The sequence below is a fragment of the Apostichopus japonicus genome, chromosome 4, assembly GCF_037975245.1.
Source record: "Apostichopus japonicus isolate 1M-3 chromosome 4, ASM3797524v1, whole genome shotgun sequence".
Lineage (NCBI taxonomy): Eukaryota > Metazoa > Echinodermata > Holothuroidea > Aspidochirotida > Stichopodidae > Apostichopus > Apostichopus japonicus.
The window spans coordinates 20,588,095-20,601,484 of NC_092564.1; the positions used below are offsets into that span (position 1 = coordinate 20,588,095).

Genomic DNA, 13,390 nt, shown 5'->3' on the forward strand with positions numbered 1-13,390 from the left:
ATCAAAGGTCATTAGTATTGTGATAGAGTCTGTTAGAAATGGCAAACATGGTCAGCCATGATGACATTAAAGTCCAGTTTTCCTGCCTCCTTCAGGGCATCTTACCTCACAGAGACACATAATTGTCACAGTTTAACCTCCTCACCTGCTGAAATAACTGATTCATTGTCTGCTATCCGGACCGAACCTTTAACATAAGTGCAAACCTTGATAATCGGATTTAACCTACTTCTAGTCTGAAGCAGAGAGAGAGAATATAAGTGTTTACCTTTAAAGCTTCCTTTATCATTCAGCAAGACTGTTACTCTTACTTCTCCCTGAGAAGGGAGATTTGTGAGGTGAGAGGAAGTTGCATCTTTTTGTAGAGTAATCCTTGTGATGGGACCAACAACTACCTACAGAAATACACAAAACATAACAGGTGTTAAAGTATCAAATTTTGATTCATTCCTAAAAGAGGGAGGAGGGGGGATAATGATCACCACATGATTCAAAGCCCAAAACCAAACCAGATTTCCATAGACATTTCTAACATAGCTGCTATATTGTCCATAGCCACACCATATATATTTTGGTAAAGGGGACAGGAGAAATCTGTCAAACCAACAAATACATCTACTCGTGGACTAAAGTGCCTGATTTTTTAAGCACCAAACGTCTGACGGCAAATCACTCATCCCTCCATTCCCTACACCTATCATATTCCTGAAGCATCCATTTTACAGGTAGCAAGTGTGCAAAGAACAAGCTCCCATTTACTGTTTTTGATGGTCTCTTGTATGACCCAACTTCTTGTACCCTGGGCTTACTTTTCTTAATCTTATAAATATATAGTTGCTCGTTCACCACAAGACATCAACCATTTGTGTAACGCAAATTACAGATCCACTTATCACCTAATGGATCAATTATCAATTAATCAATTATTCAATTGGATTATATTCAATATATACTGACTGTTCTCCTACGTTGTTTACTTACTTCTGTTGAAGTCTTGGCATTCTGTCCGACATCTAGATAGATGGTGACCTTCCCAGGAGCGTGACCGACCGCCAGCCCATCAGAACGGACCGACAGTACCGTGTCATCCGAGGAGCTCCACTGTACCTTCTTACCTGTGATGGAAGAGTTTTATCATCATGACATAAAATGAAATATTTTCAGGGCAGTCATTCCTTTGATGTAATTGACAAAAACTCTATTTCAGTCAAATCAATTCTTAAATGTTGTAAAGGATGTCCACAACTCACTTGACAACCTAGCTTTGTATTCTCCTTAAGTTAATGTAAGTAAAGAATGTTAACAAATGTTTTGATTTTTGTTCATGATCCCACCAAATTAAGAAAGTAGCAATGCAGTAAAATGCTCTGCCATGTGGGTCTATTACTGGAGTAGTTTTGGCCTCTGAAATGTAGCATTATTCGGGAAAGGATATCTCACCTCTAAGAGGTCGATATAGTTGAGATTATCACTTGAGATTATCGAAAGACCTGATATATCCTAATAACAGTAAGATTATCAGATTAAAATTATAAGACTTAATATACCCGATGTGGTTTGAGATGAACAAACTAGCTTCTTTACCATTTTCATTATTTCATTTGCATTATGCCTTATCAAGAACCAGACTAGTGTGCTCAATTTAAAAAAACAATTATGCTAAAATTGGGCAACTTTTTCAGACAATGCAACATCCACATCTTGTAACATAAAGAGACAGAAATCATGTCTAACTACAACTATGATGTTTGGTAGTAACAACATTCCATGTAAAGTCCGTGAATATTTGTCAAAATATTTTATGTTCCTTTAGAAATAACATTTAAAATACTTGTTTTAAGTTAAATACCCGCTTCAGCACATTAACAGCAAAAAGATAGAACAAACAATCAGTTCCAATGAAGTATTTAACAACAACAACAAAAACAAAAACACAAGTACTCTTGGGTAACAAATATATACTCCCAGTAGACTCATGAGAACAAGCAAAACAAATGAGCAACTTTATCCGTACATCACCAACACACACTCACACCCTCCCCTTTCAGCAAGTTGACGTAGAGATGTACATACCTTCTTGACCAATCAGAGGCGTGTGCATGCGAATCACATCCCCGACAACGAAGTCTCTGTCTGTGGGTTGGAGGACGTTACCAACTGGAACATTGACGTAGTCATCAACTCTAGGGTTATCTTCATCCCAAATCTGCAGAGAAAACCATGACCATAAGAAAGCACTTAACATCTTATTGACCCTCCATTTCTCGTAAGAAGATATCGAATGAAAGCAGGATTTATTTCAAAATTAAAAAGTTTATCAGTTAACGTCAAAACCAACAGAGGGTCAACCAACAAAGGTCAAACCTACAAACTCCTTTACTATTAAAATGGAACAGGTTTTATTTCATAATTATTAAAAACAGTTAATAGGCTACGGTCAAAACCAACAAACTGCTTTTTTATTAAATTAAAGGGACAGGCTTTGTTGCTAAAGAGAACCTGCACAGGTCCTGGGAGCTAATTTGCATCTCCGATCGAGATACGAATGCAGAACAGAGAGGATGGAGAAAGAGAGCCAGCTACAGAAAGGAGGGAGAGAGAGAGGCAGCTACAGATTATTAATGAGAAATAGCAAAAGTCTTATTTAGGTAACGATGATGGGAATTCTGTACTGGTCTATGTCCCAGTAAAATCAGAACTTAACAGGGGCAGAAACAAACACAGCTAATTGAAACCCCTACTACAATATATTCTATCCCAATTCTAATTGCATTTTAAATTGGTCAATGTTTTGCACGTAATAAACCTTTTCTTTCGTAAAAGTTTTGCGAGGGCATTGGCTGTTCCCAACAGTACTTTTCGACTACAATATTATTGTCGATACCACACTGGATTGTGAAACATTTTGGAAAGGTTGCCAATTCAGTAATGTGCTACGAAATCAAGACTTCATCAAACTATATCGTCTTGTTGTAAGAATATTTTATTGCTCTGTAAATAATTAATAAAAAATGATATGATGCGTACATTACACAGACAAATGAAAACATTTTCTGTTCAATTCCAATGATATTATTCCAGCTGTTGTCAGACACAAAAATGAAACTTGATCCATTGAACTAAAAGGAGAAACGTTAGAAAAAAAACTTTCGATGGTGACAGCTTTAAGGTCGCAAACTTGACTGGCTGTGTAAAAAACAACATCTCACTAACCTTGAAGATGGTGCTACCATGGTGAGCTGCCCTTGCAGCAAAAGTGCTATTTTCAGGACCAGCCTGCAGTTGGAGATAGTCAAATCTGCAAAAACCAAATACAACAAACTTAATAGCCAGAGGCAGATTACCATCTAACACAAGAATAGATGCAGCATGATAAAACCTTAAACCCTGGATTGTGTATAGTTCTAAGTGAGGCTGTTTTGATGTAAGATGTAAGTAGTTTTCAAATTATCTACTGCCTTGTTTTCTCCATATGCACAGGTTTATTCCGGCTGGTGTCTGTGAAGGTATATGGAAGTTTATTGGTAGTGTCATCCTCAATTTCAAATCATTTAATTACAGTCCAAATCACAAACATGATATTGTTACAACTAAAAGTAATAGCACAACGTTTGTATCGAGGATGTCCAAGCATTTTCGTGTGTATAGACAAGACAAACAATACTGTCCCTTGCACGTGAAGCTATTTGACTATTAGGATAGCTTACCAAACAATATAATGAACTCATTTGTTTTCTGAAGCATAAAATATTAGTAGAAATTTAACAACAACTAGTAACTTTCAGCTGTTTATACTTTCATCTAACCAGAGCCATACTTTCCCAAACAATATTATAATACAATCTGTAAGTATTTCTTACCGATGAAGTCTGTGTGCTACCCTCATGTTAGTGGCGTCAAATCTTTCACCGATGTTGTCATAGAAACCGACGGAGAAGGCTAACGGAAGTCCGACAGGGTAGACTTTGAGATCGGCTGTCTTACTCGTGGCCAGGCGTGTGGCAGGTTCAATGGCGATGTAAGACACAGGCTTTACCTAAGGTAGGAAAAAGCAAAGGTTTCACTGTATGCTTAAAAAAACATTACCCATATAAACGGTGGAATATAGTTTTCAGTCTCCATTTTATAATGATATTGAACAAAGCTAGACTAGCGACCTTTCTGCACTCACACTGGAAAAATTTGTGAAACAAAAGAAAGATATTTGCCTTTCAATTGATGAATTTTTGGCTAAAATGCTATATATCAGTATATCTAAGATGGTTTCTATCAGGTGACTTCATTACATTACAAACATGGTCTATAACTTTATGTTTCAGAAGCAGTGCTGACAGCTGGACCTGTGAAACATGTTGTCAAAGCAAAAGTTGTAGCCGGCTGGAACAGGAATTACAAAGTCCTAATCCATCAGTAAATAAAAATATTGAGACAGTACAGACATGTCCATGTTACCACTGCTACTCACTGAATATCGAAATATTGCTTATTGCAAAGTGTTTAAAACAGGTTGGTTTGTTTCACTAAAGCCCACGTTATTATTTAATCAGTCATATCAATACCAATGAACTCTGAATCAAACTCATCAATCTAACACAATAAACTTAATATTTTACCTGTACAAGAGCTAACATGGTCTGATTAGCCCTGAAACTCTCCCTGGCAACGACCTCGATGACAGCTTTCCCTGTACGGGATCCGGATGTCACGACGCCCTGAGGACTAACGGTCACGATTGGTTCCGAGCCAGAGTTGGAAAGCAGTGTGTAGGACATGATAGCAGATCCATCCCTACAAGATGCAGGGTGAGAGAAATGATGATAACATTGTTATTAAAAGAGATCCAATCGATACAAAAGGAAGGCTGCATTCAAAGGTCACTTGAGACTTCATAAAGTTGAAAATCTAAACCATCTATACATACACAATTACTATTACCTGTTTGTCTTGACAACGGCTTGAGTCTCGGGGGCCATCAAAAGTCGACACTCACAGCTATCAAACATGACTAACTTCTCAAATACCTGGACGGAAGATAAACATTGAGTGTTAATATAAACTACGTTGACTGTGTATCACCAATACCTGGACGAAAGAATAACATTGAGCATTCATATCAACTACAGTGACTGTGTATCACCAAATACCTGGACGAAAGAATCACAGAGTATTAATATAAACTACAGTGACTGTGTATCACCAATACCTGGACGAAAGAATAACATAGAGTATTAATATAAACTACAGTGACTGTGTATCACCAATACCTGGACGAAAGAATAACATAGAGTATTAATATAAACTACAGTGACTGTGTATCACCAATACCTGGACGAAAGAATAACATAGAGTATTAATATAAACTACAGTGACTGTGTATCACCAATACCTGGACGAAAGAATAACATAGAGTATTAATATAAACTACAGTGACTGTGTATCACCAATACCTGGACGAAAGAATAACATAGAGTATTAATATAAACTACAGTGACTGTGTATCACCAATACCTGGACGAAAGAATAACATAGAGTATTAATATAAACTACAGTGACTGTGTATCACCAATACCTGGACGAAAGAATAACATCGAGCAGTCATATAAACTACGTTGAGTGTGTATCACCAAGAGCTGCACAATTCTTTGTCCAAGATTATGCTATTAAGAATATTAAACATGGTCACATATAGCATATAGACTACAAATTTTTATGTTAGCTTGGAACGTGCAACAGCATAAGTTGTGATATTTCGATCTTGGACCAAAATGCTTCTTATTTTAATACACTGTACAATTAATTCTCTCACTTAATACGTTTAAATACTTAAATATTATAGGTTAAATCATTTACAAACCTCTATTCTGATCTCGTCTGTCAGTAAACCGTTCCTCACCACCTGATGTCGACTCTGTGATGACACCGTGACCTGCAATCTAAGGGTAGCTTCACCAGGATTGACCGTACGCACTCGGATGGAAACACTGTTCTCTGGAGAAGGTTCCACTCCATCCTTGATAGAGAAAAAGTAAACCATTAAATCGTAATCAATGCTGCAAGAGCTAATGCCAACACAAGATGTCTTGATCGAACAGTGATAAGACACTGAAAATGCAATAAAATGAACCAACATTAGCTAAGGTGAAAAAGAGTGACCTATAGACCTTCAATTTGTCATTTCTTGTGATGAATAAATACAAATATCATACCACAGTTGAATCAAAAGCAGAAAGCAGATCTATTTTTTTTACACATGTATCTGTAGCAGATTAAACTTGAAGATTACAAGATGATATCTTCAACCAACTGAGACACGTAACAGACTTACAAACATACTTTGCTCTATTTTGAGTCACAGTGAGTCCTGACTTCTATAAAACTTGCCCAACCCATTCTAGAACATAATGGACCCCACTACTACTTGCTCAAACTTGTAGGTGATACTAGTATTTCATGACCCATTCTCCCCCCCCCATAGTGGGCCACTGGGTACTGGATCCTACTCATATCTCACGACCCATTTTGCACCATAGTGGGCCACACTACTACTTGATTATACTCATATCTCACAACCCACTCTTCCCCATAGTGGGCCACATTACTAATGGATCATACTCATATCTCACAACCCACTCTCCCCCACAGTGGGCCATATTACTACTGGATCATACTCATATCTCACAACCCACTCTCCCTCACAGTGGGCCACATTACCACTCACACAAACCCATGTGTGTGATAACCCTGTAAGTCACACCCCTTTCGCCATGAACCATTTTGAACCACACTCCGTCACACTAACAGGATTTCAGACTTGCACAATGGCCCACAATATGTTTCTTCTTGTCTTTCTTCTAAAGAGAATCCTGACAATGTAACTCACTTCAGAGAAAACAGACTCCACTCTGATGACATCATTGTTACTAGAACTCCAGAAGAACTGCAATCCTGGAGTAGCACTGCCGATGGTGAATGGAGTTTCCTGGTCGTGAAGCCCCATGGCATAGGCTGGCATTAGAGTGTCCGTCTCCAGGCGGTGTAAGGGCGCATGAATCTTGACTCCCCCCAGCTCAATCACATGAACATTCACTATATCCTGTAAACAAACAAATAAACACAATAAATAAGAAACAATTGTGAAATACATGCATATTGATCAAGTAACTTAATACAAGGCCAGTGGTGCTGAAGTACATTTATAATGTGGATCTTTTTAAATACTAAATTCCATCTCTTTGAGGTAGATAATTAAATTACCTTTCACAACTCTTCTCGTCTCTTTACAAGATTTACTTGAGTTCCTTGGGCACTGTTCTCTGCAAGGTCCAGAGCACTAGTAGGCAGCTTAGTATCCATAAACAGACCATAAATAACTCACAGTGACTGTTCTATTTGGTAATATTGATGAGATCCTTTGAAATTAAATTGTACACTTACAACTCCTGAATCAAAGTAAATACAACAAACTACAAAAATAGAAGCATGCCTGAAAATTGAATAATGCTTAATATCTCAAAATACTAGACAGAATGTTCCGCAGCTGTGATTCTGCCAAGTTATCCAGATTGAAGCCAAAAAGTGAACACACCACTTTCCTTTCTCTATGATGAAAACAAAAGTCAAACAGAATACTCACTGTTGAATAAGTCACATCTGAGCCAACATCAGGATCAAACCCAATGGCTGTTCCAGTGATCACGGTGTTACCGACGGCCTGGGCTTCTATGATGCCAGATCCACTGATCTCAGCAATCTGTTTCTCAGAGTTAGAATATTCCACTTCAGATAGGGGTTGCGGACCTCCAAGACTACGGATCTGTGATATTAAGAGGAACAAAAGCATTAACTGTGAAGCTGTTCTTTTTGTTACAAAAATTCTTGCTACCATAAATAAAACATCCTTTTTACGCCACATTTGGAATTTTCTTGAATTACCTCACAATACTAACGATTACATCATAGCACTGTCTTTAACCTCTCTCCTTGTTTCTTGACTTGCCCAAGTCCAAAAGACTATGGGATATCATGTAAGTGTTTGAGTGCTGCTGCCAGACTACTATGGGATATCATGTATGTGTTTGAGTGCTGCTGCCAGACTATTATGGGATATCATGTAAGTGTTTGAGTGCTGCTGCCAGACTACTATGGGATATCATGTATGTGTTTGAGTGCTGCTGCCAGACTACTATGGGATATCATGTAAGTGTTTGAGTGCTGCTGCCAGACTACTATGGGATATCATGTAAGTGTTTGAGTGCTACTGCCAGACTACTATGGGATATCATGTAAAGTGTTTGAGTGTTGCTGCCAGACTATTATGGGATATCATGTAAGTGTTTGAGTGCTGCTGCCAGACTACTATGGGATATCATGTAAGTGTTTGAGTGCTGCTGCCAGACTACTATGGGATATCATGTAAGTGTTTGAGTGCTGCTGCCAGACTACTATGGGATATCATGTAAGTGTTTGAGTGCTGCTGCCAGACTATTATGGGATATCATGTAAGTGTTTGAGTGCTGCTGCCAGACTACTATGGGATATCATGTAAGTGTTTGAGTGCTGCTGCCAGACTACTATGGGATATCATGTAAGTGTTTGAGTGCTGCTGCCAGACTACTATGGGATATCATGTAAAGTGTTTGAGTGCTGCTGCCAGACCACTATGGAATATCATGGAATATTTTGGGTGTTTCCCACAGCCAATTTCATGTGAAAACCTCCCAACATGCACCACATACTTGATAATGCATCTCATCATCAAAGAAGATCTTTCAACTTATTCTTACTGTTGCATCTTGGGAAACCAGCAAGCCGAACAAGTCCAGGCATGCCATGACCCCTGAGAGAACTTTCTGGTCATGCCTAAGAGACTTCAAGGAGCATACAGGAGTAACCAGACAGGGGTACATCCCACATTATTTCATGACATGACATGGAAGCAAACAATGGAAGAAAACTCACTTGGAATGACTGCCCGACGATCAATGTAACATTACGAGGAGACAACCTCAACGGTGGGAAGACTTGGATATCCCTGACTCGGCTAGAAACCAGCTGACCAGTCTTAGATGTAGCAGTGAATGCTAGATTGGTGAAACCCAGAACAGCACCGTGTACAGTATAGTAAGATGTATACTGGTCTGGTGGCTTAGTCTGGTCTGGTCTGTGTGTAGAAATGTTAGATGAAATAAAATACCGAGTGAATGATGATCATGGTCAGGCTGTAACATTAACTAAAGCTCATATAATAAATTCTAGGGGGAGGTAACAGGGGTGGTGAGGGGATGTCTAGGGAGAGGATGGGGGAAGGGGATGGGATATTGAAGGGGGTTGGGAGGGATAGGGGATTGTGAAGGTAGAAAGAGGAAATGGCTGAAGGTAGGAAAAGGATCATTTTGTTACAAACAAATAAACAAGTCACTTGATCTATGAATCTGCTCACCTGACTTCAATAATATCAGATTCAACGTTTGGTTTGAGATTCATCAGCGGGAAAAATGACACGGAAAGAGGCTGACCGGTGGAATCCAACACCCTGACCTCTGCAATGATATCATGCTCGACTTGAACCTGTAAGCAAGCAATGGAGAGAATTATTCTCACAAGAACGACACTGGCCTCTTGGGCAATAGCATGGACTACAGGATGTAAAGAGCCCTCTTCGCCCAACTTTGTTTGACTCAACTACCTGCCCTGCAAAAATCTAGGTAAAGTATATGTTCGTTTGCCCGATCGATTCCAACCCAGCAGGATTTTCATGAAAACCAAACAGAGTTCGTCTTTAATAGGATTGTCAACGGATCAATATGATTGACCACCTGTTTAATGAATTATGAAATTGGAAACAAAAACCGTGTACGATAACAGACGAATGTTACCTACCCGATCGACAACGAGCAGCTGTATCGTGTGAACACCGGCCATATTGACTTCGGCTGATGCATGATGGGTAGTAGCGAGACAGAGATCGATGGCGGTGATGGTGAGCTTGCCGTCGTGGAGCGGTACCACTTTGATGGTCTTCTTCTTTTCGATGAAAGTGACGTCTGCTAACCCCGGAGGGTTCGGTCGAAGAAGGAAATGACTGGAACCACCGAGAAGTTTCAGTTCGGCCTGTTACAGAAAGAAAAGAGATCATCTTTCCGTTTTTGCCTCCCTCTGTATGAAACAAAACTTAAATCAGCTATTAATTGCATTAAATAAAAATAAATTTGACAAATTCAGATAATGCTACGTCCATATCACTGACAGAAAGAGCTTCCACTAACAATATCGTTCATTTCATATGAGATTTCGTTCAGTCGCTGGGTCAACGATGAAAGCTGCAATAGCTGTAAAATCCACTGCAGAAAGACTGAATTGATGTTAAACAACAGAGATCAGCTTGGCAATCCAGCAGTGCCTTTGCTTGCAGACTGCAGAGCACAACAGGCACAGCCTAGCTGCGTCCTCCTCAGCGATCTACTTTTGATTCAGTTGCCTTAATGTGCATCCTCCTCAGCGATCTACTTTTGATACAGTTGCCTTACTGTGGCTGCACGATGCTGCATCCTCCTCAGCGATCTACTTTTGATACAGTTGCCTTAATGTGCATCATGCTCAATGAAAGGAGATGAAAACAAAAATATCAAGTTTTCTCAGACGAGGGAGATGTATCTGACAAAACACCTCCCAACCTCACGAGGTGAATGATGCTGTTATTGGTGGCACCTTCCTCCTCCTCTTCGGCCATCACAACAGAGAAAGAAGAACAAAAGAATGGAAGGAAGGAAGAAGAAAAGGACACAAAAAACAAAGAAAAAGGATGGAAAAATAAACTCAGTAGGTTTTATTTGTCAATCACTGTTTGGTTCTCAGCTTGCTTTAAACATATCTGCAACAAGAAAAAGCTGAGTTTCTCTTGAACTCCCTTCCTTGCCGTTTTCTCTGTTTGTATGAAATGACACAAGGAGGTTTGTTCACCATGGTGTGTGAAAGTAGATGTTTATTTATAAACTAAACTGGCCTGGATGTATGTTAATACCTTATTAGACGGATGGTTAAAGATGGACAGCTTTGTGGGTTCGATCCGTGCCTCGCTGACCAGCATCAGATCCACGCTGGTGCTGAGCATTTCCACTTTACTCGACATCTTAACGCCGTGTTGTTGTAAGAGACCGGTATCATAGGAGGTACTGGTGGCAGTCAGGGTCACTGGACCCTCTTTCGTACTCAGTTTACAAACTTGAATCGCTGTAAATACAACAACAAAAAATGACAATAATGACCATATGATATAACTCATTTGCATAGCATTACCGGGCATAGCATCACAATATGCTATACAAAAGTCCACACACTTGCTACTGCAAATGCAACTTAGAACTTACTATTTCCATCATAGCATAACAAAATGCTATGGATAAGCTCACCAAGTGCTATTAAAACAAACATAATTAGAAACTTGTATTTCCTGACATTTTCTGATACAACAAAATTCATAAACTTCCACGTTGTTACAAAATGCTATACAAAACTTCACAAACTTGATTGGGGAAGCTTACTTAGTGCTATTAAAAAACAAACACAATTAGATTTACTGACGAAATTCATAAACTTCCACGTTGTTATTTTCACAATGAAAAAATTCTAAATTATTCCCCGTAAGTAAACACAACTTGCGAGAGACAATCTGGAGCAACTAGCCAATACAATATCCCATTGCATCATGGGATGAATAGCAAAAGCATTCCCTATAACTGCACTCAAGTGTTTAAGAGATAATCTGGAGCCCCAGACATTTTATTGGATCCTTTCCCAATCACTACTACTAGTGGTATGTACAGAAAATACAAACATGACTGATTGCTGTGATTTTATAGTGACAACATAATCAAATTAAACCCTTTTCAAAGCCACCTGAAGAGAATGACACAATAGACGGACCTTTCAGTGTTCTTGAACCGATCACGTCCCCATCGAGGTCAGCGTAGGTCATGATCGAGGAATCGAAACTGGCCAAGTTGTTATTTGTGCTGCTCCACTTAATTATGAGAGAGGAAGAATTGTCAAAGAAGTTGCCCTGTCCGTCTACAGCTTTGACCTCAAACTCGATCTCGTTGTTATTCATGACGGGGATCTGAGGAGATGAAAATACATTCAAGGTCATGTGTTTGGTGAAAATAGTGTTCTGTTCTGTTCATTTTGCAGTTTACAACCTTTTTCAAAAACAATTCAAACTTTTTATTCTTTTTGTTTCAAAAGCTCTTACAGAAAATGATGCAAATGAACAGTCATGTTTTGTTTTTTTTTTGTCTTGGTAAACTTTGTGGATTGAGGGGAATTTCGAATTTCTGCAAAGACCAATAAGACCTTGCAAAGCCCTCGCATCAGTCGGCGTTGCGACATCACCAGCTAGAGTTATATGAATATTTAAGACAAACATTAAGTTTTTCACAACACAGAACCCTCTCAGAAAAATGTAATGCACACTATACATTACAGATGTTCAGGTGGGTTGATTCCAGACTAAAGTGGGAGAGCTCTCTCATAATCTTTAATAAAGGCAGATTTTTTTCCCCAAAAGTGTCACACATTTCCAAAGCCGAGTAGTAGTAATACATTATCAGCAAGAAATGGAACTTATACGTCCCATGGAAAATATTCATAAAGTCAGCAGTAGGTCTGGGGAAATAAGAGTGGGCAAGGGAGGGGAGGAGGAGGGGGCAAAGGAGAAGGGGAGGGAAGGAGGAAAAGGGAGGCTTGATGCCAGCCTACGTTTATCACACCCATACTAGATTCAACGGACTGTGAGTCAGAGATGAAGTTTTCAATGCATCCAAACTTTGCTGCATTGTACCATTCCACTACTAATGAAATTCACAAAGTTCTCGCCAGGTGGGTGGGAATGACAAAATATAGTCAAAAAATGTTAAACCTACCTGTCCATTAGCATCAAGGTTGACGGGGCAGGGTTCATCCAAATCGTCCGGTCTCACCAACAGGGGTAACACCTGCAGACTAACTGGGTTTGCGCATCTGAACTGAACGAAGGCCTTGGCGATAGCCGGGTATTTATTCCTGGAGGTGGGGCCGTTCCCTACCTCGGCCGTCAGGACCTGCTCGCCTCTCTTCGTGCAGAGCACTTGAAATACGTGGAGACCTCTCGAACCTGAAGAGATGAGGATGAAGAGAGACAGTGCAGACAAATTGCAATCTCTGGGAAATATGAGTCATAGATGGTAGGAAGGTCGCTATATAAAACAACAGAGGATGACAGTACATTGAATATACCTTAAGTTATCTTATAGATACCTGGACACAGTAATTCATGTCATTATAACACTTGGGAAAGCTGTATGAAGTAAAGCTACTTCTAGCAAACAACAGCCCCAAAACAAAAATACGGTCGTAT

At 39.4% G+C, this 13,390-nt stretch overlaps 1 protein-coding gene across 1 annotated transcript in view; it reads right to left on the reverse strand.

Moving 5' to 3' along the window:
- The window catches only part of LOC139966776 (nuclear pore membrane glycoprotein 210-like), a 39,027-nt gene that overhangs the window by 5,984 nt on the left and 19,653 nt on the right, over window positions 1-13,390 (reverse strand). The window contains exons 15-30 of the mRNA XM_071970126.1: window positions 12,918-13,147; window positions 11,923-12,115; window positions 11,021-11,229; window positions 9,880-10,110; window positions 9,440-9,567; window positions 8,959-9,160; window positions 7,634-7,813; window positions 6,881-7,093; window positions 5,855-6,010; window positions 4,936-5,021; window positions 4,614-4,788; window positions 3,861-4,036; window positions 3,214-3,298; window positions 2,074-2,206; window positions 982-1,115; window positions 269-395 (exon numbers count right to left, since the gene is read on the reverse strand). Coding sequence (XP_071826227.1) covers window positions 269-395; window positions 982-1,115; window positions 2,074-2,206; window positions 3,214-3,298; window positions 3,861-4,036; window positions 4,614-4,788; window positions 4,936-5,021; window positions 5,855-6,010; window positions 6,881-7,093; window positions 7,634-7,813; window positions 8,959-9,160; window positions 9,440-9,567; window positions 9,880-10,110; window positions 11,021-11,229; window positions 11,923-12,115; window positions 12,918-13,147 — 2,658 coding nt within the window. The remainder of the gene's footprint in view (window positions 1-268; window positions 396-981; window positions 1,116-2,073; window positions 2,207-3,213; window positions 3,299-3,860; window positions 4,037-4,613; window positions 4,789-4,935; window positions 5,022-5,854; window positions 6,011-6,880; window positions 7,094-7,633; window positions 7,814-8,958; window positions 9,161-9,439; window positions 9,568-9,879; window positions 10,111-11,020; window positions 11,230-11,922; window positions 12,116-12,917; window positions 13,148-13,390) is intronic.